The sequence below is a fragment of the Orbicella faveolata genome, unplaced genomic scaffold (assembly GCF_042242905.1).
Source record: "Orbicella faveolata isolate gen_17 unplaced genomic scaffold, um_ofav_v1 contig_1, whole genome shotgun sequence".
Lineage (NCBI taxonomy): Eukaryota > Metazoa > Cnidaria > Anthozoa > Scleractinia > Merulinidae > Orbicella > Orbicella faveolata.
The window spans coordinates 4,654,401-4,670,506 of NW_028301536.1; the positions used below are offsets into that span (position 1 = coordinate 4,654,401).

General features: G+C 36.6%; 1 protein-coding gene across 1 annotated transcript; it reads left to right on the forward strand.

Moving 5' to 3' along the window:
- Window positions 1-7,051: 7,051 nt before the first annotated feature.
- LOC149117781 (allatostatin-A receptor-like) lies at window positions 7,052-8,530 on the forward strand. Its single transcript, XM_089286089.1, has one exon. The coding sequence runs from the start codon at window positions 7,185-7,187 to the stop codon at window positions 8,268-8,270; it is 1,086 nt and encodes a 361-aa protein (XP_089142215.1). The 5' UTR covers window positions 7,052-7,184; the 3' UTR covers window positions 8,271-8,530.
- Window positions 8,531-16,106: the final 7,576 nt, after the last annotated feature.

Sequence of the window (16,106 nt, forward strand, 5' to 3'; positions counted from 1 at the left end):
ATAAAATATTTGTATTTCCTCTAGTATTTCTTCTTCTTTGGTCACTGACTTACCATCCGGATGCTTCAACTCCTTTATTGTTTTATGATTGTAATTTCGTTCCTCTAGGTTGAAGAAATATTTGGTCGGTTTTTCACCCTGCTCAATCCATCTTGTTTTGGAATGAACAATTAAGCCCTTTCCCCTGTTTTCATAGATGAGGCAAAGTTCCTGTTTAAACTTGTTGTGTTCAGCTTCTAAGTGATTTGCCCGAGGGCTGTCGACACCGCTAGCACTGGAAATGAGTTGGCCTAGATCGCTCAGTCTCTTTTGGAGATCTCTCTCTTTTCTAGGAATATTTTTGCATAAGGGATTGTAAGACTTCTCAGCTCCATTTTAACTAATTCCCATTTAAGCCTTTTATCTTCTTGTCCAGAATATTTTTCACTAATGGAAGAATAATTTTCTCTAATTAAAGTTACACAACCTTCGTCATCTAAGAGAGAGTTGTTAAATTTCCATAATCCTGGGCCTCTTTTGTTGTTAGGGCTATTTAATTTGAGTTTTACTGCCATATGGTCTGGGGCGTTAGAAACCACAGTTTCTATCTAAACATGATATATTGTACACGACATATGATAACAATACATTGCTAATTTTTGAGACTTAAGCATTTCGCGTGGAGAATATTTTCCCCACATTTTTATGATTAATCCACCGACTGTTGGACATATTCGAACACAATAGCTTTTTATAACTGTCCACGAAATATTATATATTGTGGATTCAATGAGATGTCTCTATAACTATTGTTTAACCTTAATCATTGTGCCCTTTTTACAAATAGCTTGTTTTTACAAGGTATTCATGGAAAATATACCAGGCAAGCCAAGAGACTGATAAAGTAAATATTAATTTAGAGTAACTGGAATTAAGGCACAATTTCGAGACTCTGACGACTGAATTCTAGGTAGAAAGTGAAAGCTTAGAATTTGATATATTGTACACGACATATGACAAGAAAAATCAAATTTTATGATAGACATAAACCAGCTGGCGAGTATATTTCTCTCCCATACATGCTATTCTCTAGGTGGAATGCCGGAGATGAATCTTAGTGAATAGACCACAATACCTTTTAACTGTCCAGGAAATGATATACACTGTAGATTCAATGAAATGTTTCTAAATTTGTGCTGAACCTTAATTAAAGAGTTGACGTTAATAAATAAGCTGTTTTTCCAAGTAGCTTATGTTTCTAACGTTACTAGTCACAACTTTCGATTCTTTCTATCTATAGCTTTCTTATATTGTATTTCTACAAAGGCCTATAGCAGCATTACCAAACATTTCTAACACTGCTAGTGACAACTTTCTAATTATCTATATCTTTCTCATAGATATTGTAGTTCTCCAAAGGTCTTTATTAACAGTTTTACCAACGCCTATTCAATTCAGGCTATTTCCGAGTTTTTCAAATAGGGCCTGCTACAAAACCTTTCATATATCATACACATCATATGTGCATTCAATGAGATGTTTCTAGAACTAGTGGTAAACTTTAAATAATAAGTCTTTTACTGAATAGCTCGTTTCCCCAAGGTATTCATGGAAAATACAAGTCAAGCCAAGAGATTATAGTCTGTTGGTCAAGTGATCGAACTATGGTGAATAGTGTTAAATTGATGTCTGCCTCTGACTATGTTAGAACCCAATACATTAGACTTGAAAGTTCAAAGATTTTTGGTAATTTGTCAGAGAAAGCTTTTATACTGATATTAATGGGTTAGTTTTACATCCTGGCCAAGTTTCTTCAATTTTTAAAGGGTGATAATCTTTTAACAACAAAGTGGTGTTTTTGTCAGAAGTGTATCTGCAGAGGTATCGATTGGTTATATTAATAGTTGCTTTAGCTGACTTGAAAAGTCTGAATGAAGAGTACTTTTACAATTAACACATTTTCCCTAAGTTAGATGCAACGAGTTGCTGTTCAATTTTAAACTTATACATTGATGACTGTATTTTCGTAAACTGTACTTAGCATCTACAGTGCCAAGAAACTACATGTATCTTGTTGAGTCTGTTTTATTACATTTTACAATAAATGATTACAAGACTGTAACTTGTGGCTTGCGTTTAATTTTATCACTGGAGAAGATACGAGTTGAAAGAGAAATGTTCAGCTATGTAACTACTTACCGGCTTGCTATACTACTTTAACTAAAGTTGCAAGAGTACTTCATTTCAAAAAAAAAGTGCTTGAGCTTAGTGGAGTGCTGAACAGAACAAATGCGGACGATATTGGGCTTGCATTTACGTGGCTTTGATGTCCATCAAGCCGTATGAAAGGATGCGTTTACAGTGCTTTAAGAAAACTTTATGGACATAGTAAGGTAAAGAGCCCTACGCAACTTTACGATGCGATAAAGTTCCGTAAATGGAGTAATGTATCCCCTAATGCGTCTTTACAGAGCCCCGTAAAGACGCTTAAAGTTCAACTTTACGATTTCGTAAAGATCCGTAAAGTTCCGTAAATACGAGCTTTACGGCAGCTTTACGGCAGCTTTACGGCAGCTTTACGGAACAGTAAATTTGCTACTTCGTGCTGTGATTTCCCATAGGATGCTAACTCAGTTTAGTGGATATCTCTAACCAATTAACCTTGCGTGTATAAGCTAGTATTCAAATTTGCACATACACGATATGGGCAACACCATAAACAAACAAAACAACACAAACATAGAGAACATACTGCAAGATCTTTTATTTGTGAAAAAGAACATGTTTCGCATGAATAGAAAAAAAGAGAGAAGAATTTTACATGAAAGTGAAAGCCATCGAGGTCACGAAATATAGCCGGGACATAGATTAAACACAGAAAAATACGAGCACGGATCAGAAAGTTTCCACCTGAAAAAAAATGAAACAATTCACGAGACCCTTGAACTCAAAGGAGACGCAAATAGAATGTGTAGTAGGCACTCGATAAAATGTCCCTGGCCTGGGTGCACTGTCTAATTTAACGGGAACGCTCTAGAGAGGTGTAACGATTAATTTAGAACGACTTGAATTAAGGCGCAATTTCGGGACTTTGACCACTGAACTCTGGATACAAAGAGGATGTTTAGAACATGATATATTGTACAAGACATATGACAAGAATATATCGCTAATTTTTGAGACTAAAGTCTTTCGCGTGGAAAATATTTGTTCCATATTTTATTTATGATTAATCCACCAGTTATTGAGTATATTCCTCTCCCATACATATGTCATTCCAGACTGAAAGCCGGAGATGAATCTTAGTGAATCGAACACAATAGCTTTTTGTAACAGTCCACGAAATATCATACATTGTGGATTCAACGAGATGTCTCTATAACTAGTGTCAACCTTAATCAATTTGCTCTGTTTCAAATAGCTTGTTTTCCCAAGGTATTCATGGAAAATATACCCATCAAGCCAAGAGACTAATAGAGTAAACATTAATTTACAGTAACTGGAATTAAAGCACAATCTCGAGACTGACGACTGTATTCTGGGTAGAAAGTGAATGTTTAGAACTTGATATATTGTACACGACATACGAAAAGAGTGCATCGCGTGGAGATTTTTTGAATCAAATTTTATTCTAGTAGATACACCAGCTGACGAGTGTATTTCTCTCCCATACATGCTATATTCTCTAAATTAAATGCCGGAGATGAATCTTAGTGAATGGACCACAATACCTTTTAAATGTTCAGGAAATGATATACACTGTGGACTCAATGAAATGTTTCTAGAGTTGACGTTAATAAATAAGTTGCTTTTCCAAGTAGCTTATGTTTCTAACGTTACTAGTAACAACTTTCTATCTATCTAAAGCCTTCTCATATTGTACTTCTACAAAGGTCTATAACAGTATTACCAAACATTTCTAACATTATCACAACTTTCTATTTATCTATATCTTTCTCATGTATATTGTATTTCTGCAAAGGTCTTTAACAGTTTTACCAAAGGAAAACGCCTACTCAATTCAGGTTATTTCCGAGTTTTTCAAATAGGGCTTGCTGCAAAACCTTTCATTTGAAAATGGACGTGACTTGCACGTATATATATTGGATGACTTGCTTAATTTCGCAAGAAAGCAAAACTGATTCTTTCAGGTAAAATATCATTGCCTGATGCAGTTCTTTGCATGAAGTTCTGGAGGGCGATGTGAGGTGAGTTACCGAATTTGAACATTTTCTTCAAATTAATTAGCTTTTCATAGATATTTATAAAAATAACTTTTTTCGTTCAGCTTTGCACGATTTCACGGCATCAATTAATCTCTGGTTAGCGATTAGCGATAAGAAAGTCAGTCAATCGTCATACGGCGAGACAGAATCAGTCTTATTTAAACAATCCAAAGGGGAAAAAAAGGAACATTTTAACGTGCTTTAACTGTTCCTGAAATTGAACACAAAACTGAACTGCCTCTCGCTTTGGAAAGTGATTTGAAATGATTTGTTGGAATATCACCTCTTGATGAAAATTGAAAACCTAAGGACATTTTCCAATCCATTAAGTCAATTCGTACTATAATTACAAAAGAAGGCAGCTTATAATATAAAAAATCTAAAACTTTAGCCGTTTTGCTCATACACTGAATAAAGTAAATATTTTCTTTTGCAATTATTTTCAGTTAAGTTTATTAAACTGGTACAGTTTTGAGCTTTGCACTATACATTCATCGGGAACAACAATTCGGTGATAGAAAACACATTTCTTCCAAGGTGAGAAACAGTCATTTGTTACACTAGTACCAGCAATAAACTTACGTTAGTTTAATCGATGATATTTTCACGACGAAAAAAGTGCATCTGGACAGTCTCGCGAAACTCTAATATATCTTTGTAATGGAAACAAAAGACTTACTCTTGTTTAGAGCTTTAGGGCGAGAAGGAAGAAAGTAGGTTGGTTTGGTATGTTTTGGGAGCCATGAATCACAAATGCGTGTAATTTTGTCTTTGTCTGACGAAGATTTGTTTATATTCGCGCATACACACCCTTTGATGTCAAGTTGCGATGCCAAGTGTCTATTGGATTTCTCTATTTTAAAGAAAGTCAGAAAATACAGTAAATTGATGTAAAATTGAGTCAACATTATACAGGTGTAGTAAAAAAATCAAAATAATAAAAACAAATAAACAAATGAATAATGCTGTTAAAAAGGCGATCAGTTCAGCTTAACCTGCTTGTCAAAACACTTTTGGCCTGATAATATCCGCAAATGCCCTAAAGAAACAGTCGACGCATCAAAATGGTTCAAGGAATGAATAACAGCTACTAAAAATTTCCTCGCTTGGAAAGTCTTTAAAAAGTTCCCCTCCAGTCCCCCTCTGTGAACCTGAGGGTTAAATGACTAGCTGCTTCAATAGCGATACGCAAAACATAGCCCCGAAATTTTAAAACCGACCACAAAATTCCCACTCGTATCTAGAAACGATATGCTGGCATCGGAAAATGTTGTGTTGTTCTAAATGAAAGAGTTTTTTCTTTGCTATTCAGGTATTTGCTTGTAAGTGGCAGAACCTGAAGAAGGTCTGAACGCTTTTAATGGCAACATTCAAAACTTGTCTAGTGGAAAGAAGTGGGTTTTTTCCTGAACAGCGCACTAGGCAGATGATACTACTGCACTACTCAAATGTTGAGAATAATTAGGTTAAAGCAGGCCAAAATATTTCATTTCGTTCTAAACTAGGTCTCGATACACTTCTTGAATAATCGGAGTACTCAGTCAGGTAAAATCTTCAAAACGCTATTGAGTACAACTTAATAATAGCACTGACAGCCTTTGACCGAAGCGATTCCGAAAATCGTGTAGGAGGGCTTTACGCTCGCACATGTAGGCTACGAATTCAAATTGCAGTTGTTTTCTGCTGGAAATAATTCACTTTTCTCAGCAAATGAGTTCTTTTACTTAGTGATGAACATCTCTCAATTTGCCCAGCAAATGAGTTGTTTTACTGGCCATGTTTTCTATTCGGCTTGGATATCACGAGTTGGCTTAAAAAGCCGTTTGATTTGAAATATTTTCCTTTTGATGTGAAATATCAGCCCTGCAAGTACATATGTAGGCTCGATTACCAGACGCTGTTAATGGGTAACGCCAAACAGTGACACTTTTAAGCATACCTTTGAATGTTCAAACACTACATTGGGTTGTGGTGTCATTACTTGGAGTTACTTAGAGTCGGAAGGAGAGCTAAATGACAACATTGAGATAATTGATAAATATGTTGAACAAGAGTGGTCCCAAGACACTGCCTTGAGGAACACTACAATGCATGGGTAATCAGTCAGAAAGAAAACCATTTACTCTCACTCTTTAGCTTTCGATCCGACAAATAAAGATGCAAGAAATTCGTTGCTTCACCACTAATGCCGTAAGCACGTAGTGTGGATCGAGAGTGATTATGACTTCATCACCATTCCTTATAGCCCCCAGTGAGGCATGGGGCCGCAGGGTAATTATGACATATCGAGTCAAATCCTCTCGTTAAATTAATTGCAAATAGAGCCTGCCACCTTTTAAAGCCAAGCGCCGGTCATCTATCATTTTAGCAAGTGCAGTACTGCATTTGTGTCCACGCAAGAACCCAGATATGTTTATAATTTTATTGAAGAAGCTACGTTACTGATTGGGCGTCTTGAAAAGTTAGCCTAGATTTTTTTCAAGTTTGGCACTTGCAATTCGTGTTAATCTTCTCCATCCTTAAACACCCTTGTTCCTTTAGGCTTTATTATTATCTCCTCGGTGTTTTTCTTCCTGAGTAAATTCAGGCTACTATTTTCAGGTTTCCTTCAATTCAAGGATAATTTTGAATGTTTTTAAAATAACACAAACTACTATGACTGAGCCCCTTTAGAGAAAACAAAGGTTAAAAGGCGTAACGACTTTTTGTAGTTAGACACTGGAAGAATTTTATTTTTCTTCATTTAAAAATGCGTTTGCTTCTCCGTATGTCTATTATTATTTTTATTGTTCATCTGGTTGATTGTCAGGGAGGGATCATTTTTTTTTTTGACGGTGGTGATGGGTAGGGGTGCTGAACAATTTTTTGGGGGATGAAATTTTTTTCCCTTTTTGCAGGTTGTGCATGAGTTATTTTGGTGGGCAATGCAATAACTTTTGCAAGAATTATTTTTAAGCATAGTATATTTGTATTTCGCAGATGAAGTCCAACCTCTCTGTCAGTAATCACTCTGCTCTCGTCCACACCACAGAAATGAAAACTGCAGTCTACGTGTTCACACCAGCAGGCTTCACCACTAAACTCGCTCTTGTCTTAGTTTTTGCGTCTGTTGGTGCAGTAGGATTTGTAGGCAACGTTCTAATTTATTACTTTATATCGTTTAAGAAAAAGGTCGTCTCTTATATGCAGTACACTCCATTTCTGCGAAATTTCAACTTTTACATCAAGAGCTTAGCTCTGTCAGATATACTGAGTAATATAATTTCACTTCCCTTGATATGTATTCAGATTATGGTCGATGTGTTCCAACATGACTGGGCATGCAGAATTGTTCGATTTATCGGCATACTGCTACCTTCAATAACGATGAATAATTTAATAATAATAAGCTTGGAGAGGTATTTGGCAACTCGTGCCGTTCCCCTCTCGTTCAGTGTCTCTACTGTTCGCAAGCTTGTTTATACCGCATGGCTTGTAGGTTTTATTGTCGTTTTAGGGCCAACAGCAACGTTCAACGGGATAAGATATAATCTTAACGATACACATTATACAGTAATTTGTAAATACGATAACAGTTATCTACCTTTTAGAATAATAACCGTATGTTATGCCTTAGTACAGCACCTTATACCGAGTGTTATTTTAACCTATCTTAATATTTCCGTTGCAAAAACTTTATGGACAAAACAAAGAAAAAGAATAGATGTTCAGAGGAACAACGCCATCAGGGCCAACTTGATAGCAACTAAACTCCGTGGAACATATCTTCTTGTCGCTATGACGTTTGCTTTCATCATTCCATATTCAGCGTTGCTTTATTATGCAACCTATGTTATGTTGGCTAAGCCTTCTCTTGATTTTAAGACAGATTTTATAACAAGGTATCTTAGCGCTGGGCTGCTTTATTCAAACGGCGTAATTAATTTTATCATATACGTGGTACAGATGAAGGATTTCCGAGCCTTCTTAAAGAAGCTGTTTTGTGGTAAAGATAATGCTACGAATCTTAAGCCACCCGGGGACAGGATTCAACTGAGAGCGTTTGTAATCCCAAACAATCCTTGACTTTATAAGAGCTATAAGACCCCTTGGGAACTTCCATATGAAAGTGAAGGGGGTTATTGTTGAAAGTGACCACAACAATGTAGCAAAATCACTTTTTGTGGGCGTGGTCGTGTTAACATTACATAAGAGATTACTATTTGTAAATACCCTTTTTTCCGGCCACCGTAGCTTAACAAGAAATAAGACGTAAACTCAACATAAACGTAACTGGCACTTTTACAGTTTTTAAGAACAATAAATATAATCAGTGCTTGCAATGATTTTCAACTTGAATGAATGAATTGTAACCCCAGCCACTTTCCTTTGGGATGCATCTACTTCTCGTCTCTTAGATGCAAAGTAACAAGATATTCTGGTGATTCTTAGGCTCAGTCCCTGGCCGTGGGTGTTTCGGCCGGTGCGCTAACGCGATCCTCTCCACGCGGAGAGAATCCAGGGCGCACCGGAACACCCACGGCTGGAGACTGAGCCTAGGTGATCCCCAAAGCCAAACAAATAATTTTCCAAATGTCACACGCGATAGAATATATACCGACGTAAGTGGCAAACACAGGAAAATAAACTAGTGCAGATTTTAAAACATATTTGTACAGGAGTTTGACTTAAAATAAGTTATGCCAACAATTCGGCAGTCACACAATATACAACAGGCCATTTCCGAGTTACCTTGTGTCTCTGTTTCAAAACGAGTCTAAAGCTACGCGCAAGACCTTTCATATAAAAATGAAGCCGATTGAAAATGCTTGGTGTGTTCCAGAATCATCTGTATCGAGACACCTTAAATTTTGAGACTAAAGTCTTTCGCGTGGAGAATTTTTAACCCAATTTTATGATTGATTACATCAGCTGCTGAGTAACTTTCTCTCCCATACAAGCTATTCTTTATCGTTCTTTAGACTGGATGTCAGATATGAATATTATAGTGAATCGAACACAAAAATACTGTCCAGGAAATATCATACATTGTTTATTAAATGAGATGTTTCTAGAACTAGTGGTAAACCTTAATTAATAAGTCTTTTACCGAATAGCTTGTTTTCCTAAGGTATTCATGGAAAATACAACAGTCAAGTCAAGAGACTATAGTCTATTGGTCAAGTGATCGAACTACTTTCCCATAGGATGCTAACTCAGTTTAATGGATATCTCTAACAAGTTAGTCTCGCGTGTATAAGCCAGTATTCAATTTTGCACATGCACGATAAGGGTAACATCATAAATAAACAAAACAACACAAACATACAGAACATACTGCAACATTTTTTGTTTATGAAAAAGAACATGTTTCGTATGAATAGGAAAAAAGAGAAAAGAATTTCACATAAAAGTGAACGCTATCGAGATCACAAAAGATAAAACGCAGAAAAGTACGAGCACGGATCAGAAAGTTTCCATTTGAAAAAACTGAAACAATTCAAGAGACCTTTGAACTCAAAGGAGACGGAAATAGAACGGTAGTAGGGAATCGATAAAATGGCCTTGGCACGACTGCACTGTCTAAGTTAACAGGGACGCTCTACAGGGCAGGGGTTTCAATGATATTAGTTGTAAGCGGCCACTGAAAGTGTAATAGGCAGCTGTGACCACAAAAGGGCCCGTAAGGCGCCTTTCCCGTAGGGGGGTCTGGGGGCTTGCTCCCCCAGAAAAATTTGAAATCTAGAAACTTGGAAATGCGATTTCCAACGTTCTGGGCATCAAAAAGCGTGCTGTTGATGGGTATTTTATTGACCACAAAGCAGGATGTTTTTTGACAAACTAATAATTTTTTGATGCAAAGAGGTGCATTTTGAATACCTTTCTAGGCAGATATCTCTCAGTGACACTTGATATCCACTTAGGCAGTAATTTCTTTGAAGTCCTTTCTTAAAACAAGTACAACTTCACTGCTACTCATTCAAATATACCAACATGAAAACAAACTGATTTTTAACTCTTCAGAAAAAAATGAAATGAGATAAACTTTACAACAAAATTCTCTCTACTAATATTCTTACAAAACCAAACCTCATTTTCAACTTTTCATTGATTCTCCCACGGTTCATTATTAAGGTATTTAATAATCATAAAATAATGAAAAATTAAATCATACAATTAAATCATTCAGATGTCTTAGGTATCCTGAGATGAACCGTGATAACACTGATCGGCGGCTACAAACAACATGTACGCTATTTCTTTGGAACGTTTAGTTTGCCCGCTTTTTTGTAGCATTTAAAAATTTCAGTGGTCGCCGTTGTTGCTGTATTTGCTTTTTTTTGTTTTTTTTTTTATTAATATCATTTTTATTTTCATTAATGAAATCCAAACAGACGGCGGCAAGAGGTCCTACAGGCGGCGGTAGACCGCCGGTAACCGGCTTTTATTGAGACCCCTGAGAGAGGTGTAAAGATTAATTTAGAATGACTGACTGGCACAATTTCGGAAATTTGACGACTGAACTCTGAATACAAAGAGAATGCTTACAACATGATTTTTTTTCTAATTGATAACTTATATGCATTCAATACACACTTACATACTTTCTTTACAAAATTACATTATTTTCATCACTCACATTGCAATAATCGATTTACAGTACACTATTTACAATCCTTGCAATACTACTCCCATGCAATTTATACCCTATTTTTATTGCCTACTCAACAGGTTATTTTCACTAATAAGTGTGCAATATTCTACTTATAATTAAATACTAGCCTCTTCCAGGCGTTCAGTACTTTTTTACCTTCTTAATTTATTTACTTATTTATTTATTACGTTCTGTTACACAGGAAACAAACAAACAGAACAAATAACGAAATTAAATGCACAATTAACTGGGGCTATAACTCCTACTTTACAATCCTATTTACTTTGCTATTAGCTATACAAAAATTGGTCAAGAGTTTACTTACATTTAAGATTGGCTATAAATTCATCTGCCATGCAAAAATACCCAAATATGGACCAAACAACGGCACAAGTCGAAAATCGATTTTGCTCATTTTTTGCCCATAGGTTGGCCCTAGCTAGTAAACAAACGGACCATAGTTAGTTTCTGCTAATGCAGCTTTTTTGGGGAGAAATTTGCGAAAAACGATTTCGCCCCGATTGAGCTCAAAATCTACTTCCTGTTAAGCTAAATTTTCTGAAAATTTGATTGCTTTGCGCGTCGCTCAGCAGCTACTTGAGAATCTTTCAATGGTCTTTACATTCAGCTCAGGTCTTCATGGTATGACTGAGCGAAAAATAAAATAAATCGAGGTTTCTTTTGAGCCCGAAACGAGATCGAACAGAAACGCAAAATATTACGATGTGTTGCACTAAAATATCGCCATATTTTTCTGTGGGCTATAACTTTAAATACCATGAAAACACTTTCTACGGTTTAACTGTACACCCACCTGTTTGAAAATCAAAAACATCTCTGGGCAAATGGTTTTAAGTTGCCTGCCTTGGCCTGTGCTTCTCATAAATTTTTCCCTGAACCGCCGTGAGAATGTAAACAATTGCGTGACGCGGGCGGTCACCCTGAATACATAATTCGTTTCCAACAAACGTAACGCAGATGGCTATCTTAAAACATTTGGGTGAAAAAAGGAAAAACACAATGGACCACTTTTAATTTTAATATTTTGAAAGTCATCGCTTTGGAAATTTCGTTAATTAAAAACGCCAATTAAAAGCAATTTACTTGGAGTTCGGGTGTTATTGCTATGTCGTTTTAAGCTGTCGTTCTTTCTTTGATCATTTTAAATACAAGAACGAGTTCTAGAAAGAAAATCGTTCTAAGTTCATTTGTTAAGCGTAATGACAAGTTGATATTGTTGGTTTGTAGCCTTACGTGATCTGAAGGAACGCTACAGTGATTAAATTTGTATTTGTTGATTTCGACGGATCGATTTTCGGTTAAACCTTTTTATTTGTACCAGCACATTTAGTGCCTTTTCTCCTGCTAAAAAGTCGGAAAAAGTAAAGTAAACAAATCCTAAAAGTTTAAATCATAAATAAGAGGCATCAACAGTGCGCGTGTCTCGGTAAGCTGTTAATTTGAACAATTACTGTGCTGGACGGATTGCTTTCCAGGTTACGCACGTACTATACATATAGTTCATTGTGCGCGAATGTTTCTGTTTCAAACAACTGAAATGCTCAATGCTTTTTTTCTTTTTTCTTCAGTCTTAAAACTTAGGGTTAGAGTTTGGCTAAAACCTAAACTGTTTTGGTGGCCAACCTATTTCTCGCTAATTGGTCAATCAAATTATATATATATTTCATTGAAATTCGCTCTTTCGTGACCGACTTCCGCGAACAAAACAAGATGGATGTTCGCTGTTCATATAAGACTACAATCCTGGTCAAAAGTGTTGGGACAGTTACGGCAGATGACTTCACAGGCAGCCTCTCTTAAGACCAAAACCGCGCAAGCCCGCCTACTCCCCTCCCCCCTATCAATGTTGATAAAAATCTTGAAGCAAAAAAATCCTCGACAATAGCTTCAGAATAGCCACGTTTCAAGAATTGTTCGCCTCCTGTAGGACCCTCTTGTTCGCCTCTTGTAGGACCCTCCTGAAAACCACCTTATGGTGATTGGAGGCTTCCTCTTAAATATTATGTATTGTTATTATTATTATTATAGAACAGTATTCTCGAACTAAAGAGACGATAAGATAGATATTCACGTCTTATTCCAATAACAACGATTTTTCAGCAATCGGGTTCGGTTCCAACACAACTGTCTAACCACTTTCTATTTTCCCTTTTTCCTTTTCTGCCACATCCGATCTTCAGAATAGTTTCATTTTCTTGCAACATTGCTGGGCGGGGGGGGGGGGGAGGGGGAGGGGGTCAATTGTACTTGCTTCTATTCATCTTTTGTTCTAAATCGTTGAGGACGTAGTTGAAATCGTGGGTTTTAGCGCGCAAAAAGGGGAGGGGTCCCAACAACTTATGGCCAGGATTGTAGGTTTACACCAGAGGAAATTGTTCCGGATTCGTGATGAATCCGGAACGCTTTAGTGCCGGATTGATTTTGCCGTTTACACAAAAGTGGACGAATCCGAAATAAAAACTCCCCGGTTTGGTAGTGTCTCCGGAGATTTTGAATCCGGAATTTAAAATGGGAACTTTGAATCCGAAAACTTTTGAATCCAGAGAGTTTTGTCGTGTAAACGATTTTCTCTCGAATCCGGATATTTTTCCGCCCGTGATCTTTTGAGTTTGCGGTGGAACGAAATGGCGGATTACATGATCCAGTCGTAGTCGAGTCGTAGGCTCATTGATGGCCATTTGATGGTGGTCGCTGGGTGATTACCTCGTGCTGTTTCAGGTGTAGGTAATCACCTTTATAATGGGTAATGCCATATTCCTCAGAAACCCAATTTATACTTTACTGCGCAGATGACGACGATGGCACGATCGAAAACCTCGACGGTTCTAGATATTAAGTAAAGACCAGAATAAATACCTGGAGGGACCTGACATGATGGACAACAGTACCGTGGTCAGCGAGTTGAAAGAAAACTTCAGACTGTCTCAACCTACCCCTAGCCTTATTTTCGGAGGCATTTTGTTTCTCGTTGTCGAGGCAACAAACTGCTTGTTAACCATTCCATCATGGATGTTCCCGGGGTTATCGTCGTATGTAAACGGTTAAGAATCCGAATAACCTTTCACTGTAAACTCCTAATAATCCAAATACTCTAAAATTGATGAATCCGGGAACTTTTACGAATCCAAAAAAACTCCTTTAGTGTAAACCTAGTCCTAGATCGACCACTGTAATGTTTATTTGTCTACCAGTGTTATGATCTGCAAATTTCAGTTAATTGCTCAAACAACCAAAGTAGAAAAGATGGATTTTTTTCCCAGTATGATTGAAACTTAAACGCAATTTCTTCCTCGGCTAATTCAATTCAAGAAATTCCGCGTTTTCTAGCTGAGTTTGAGCATATTGTGTAGTACAAATTTTCTACACAGCTAGAAGAGCTGAGATGCGGTCACGCAGTTAGTAGTTTATAGAATTTATGGTATTTCCACTTGACTTTATTTGTCAGTCAATGATTCAATTGCCATAAACCAAAGAGGATTGGTTAAGTGTATCTTTAAAACTGCCACTGTATTGTAAGTTATCAGTGAAATCAATAAAATAAACAAGTGTTAAAATCATTTCCCGGAGTACCGTAGTAACGTTCTTTATCGGGGATGTCGTGGGTGTTGCAATGCAAATGAAAAATACTAACTTAAACAAAAAAAAAACAAAGAAACAAAAAAATTCCTTTATTTTATCCAAACAACGTTTCAAAAATTGCTTTCATCGGATTGCTGGAAACGAATATTTAATCGAGAGTGGCTATCCGCGTCACGCAATTGTTTACATTCCAACGGCGGATTTTGGGCAAAATCTATGAGAAACACAGGCCAAGGGGGGCGACTTGAAACCATTTGCCCAGAGATATTTTTTGATATCTTAACAGGTGGGTGTATAGTTAACCCGTAGAAAGTGTTTTTATGGTATTTAAAGTTATAGCCCATAGAAAAATATGGCGATGTTTTTATGCAATAATTCTCTTGCGACACATTGTAAAATTTTGCGTGTCAGTTTGATCTCTTTTCGGGTTCAAAACTAACTTTGATTTATTTTATTTTTCGCTCAGTCATAGCATGAAGACCTGAACTGAATATAAAATCCATTGAAGGATTCTCAAGTAGCTGTTCTGCGGAGCGCGAAGCAATCAAATATTCGGAAAATTCAGCAAAACCGGAAGTAGATTTTGAGCCCAATCGGGTCGAAATCGTTTTTGGCATATTTCTACCAAAGAAAGCTGTATTAGCAGAAACTAACTATGATCCGTTTCTATTCTTACTAGGACCTATCTATGGACGAAATACAAGCGAAATCAATTTTTCGACTTGTGCCATTGATAGGCGATTTAGGTCCGTTTTTATAGGCATTCACTCTTAATTGGCAGATAAAACAAGGAAAAGATTACGCAATAATTGGATGGTGCAAGAAAAAGAACAGCAAAAAAAAAAAAAAAAAAAAAAAAAAAAAAAAAACATAGAGAGAGAGAGAGAGAGCGAGAAAAGAAAAACAAAACCTAAAAGAAACTAGCAAAGAAACATACAAACGTGTCTCAAATATATTTAAACTGTAGTAAAAGTTATGTTAATCTACTGGATTTTCATGTACATTTCAGACTTTATCAAGTGATATACCTGAACTCATGTCGTGCTAGCCACTGCTAATCTTAAGTTGTTCTGCTTCAGTAGCCATGACCTTAAAACTTCCTGTGCTGCGCCTAGTCAAATTAAAAACAGAACAGATGAACTTTAACCGAAAATATGTAATCAAAGTGCCATTTCGCCATTTTGCCATTTCGTGTTTTAAACACGCCTAAGCAATAGCATGTTACTTAATGTTGGTAGAGTTGTCGATTAATAGTAACTTGTAGGTAAGCGGAAGTTTCTAAGCTTCTTGGAAAGATAGGAAATACGAAAGGAAACGAACGATCGAATAATTATCTCCAGTACTTCTAATTCCCCAGTTGTCTGTCAGTCAATTCAGCTATGACGTTTGAGGAAAGAGATTGCTGGATAGACGATGAAGGGGGGAGTGGTGTATTTAGGCTGATGTAATTATGGCTGGCGTCTTTCCTCAGAAAATGGAATTCAGTAAAAGAAAAAAAAAAAAGAGATTATAAACCGTTAATGGGATAGCAGAATGAATAATATTTTTGTGAACTTATCGTCGTTCATCTGGCGTGAAATTTGTCTGGTGAGAGTAATCTTTAACCAGCCAGATCACAGAGTTTTGTGCGTTTTTATTACCTTAGTAATATTGCCTTTTGTGAAATT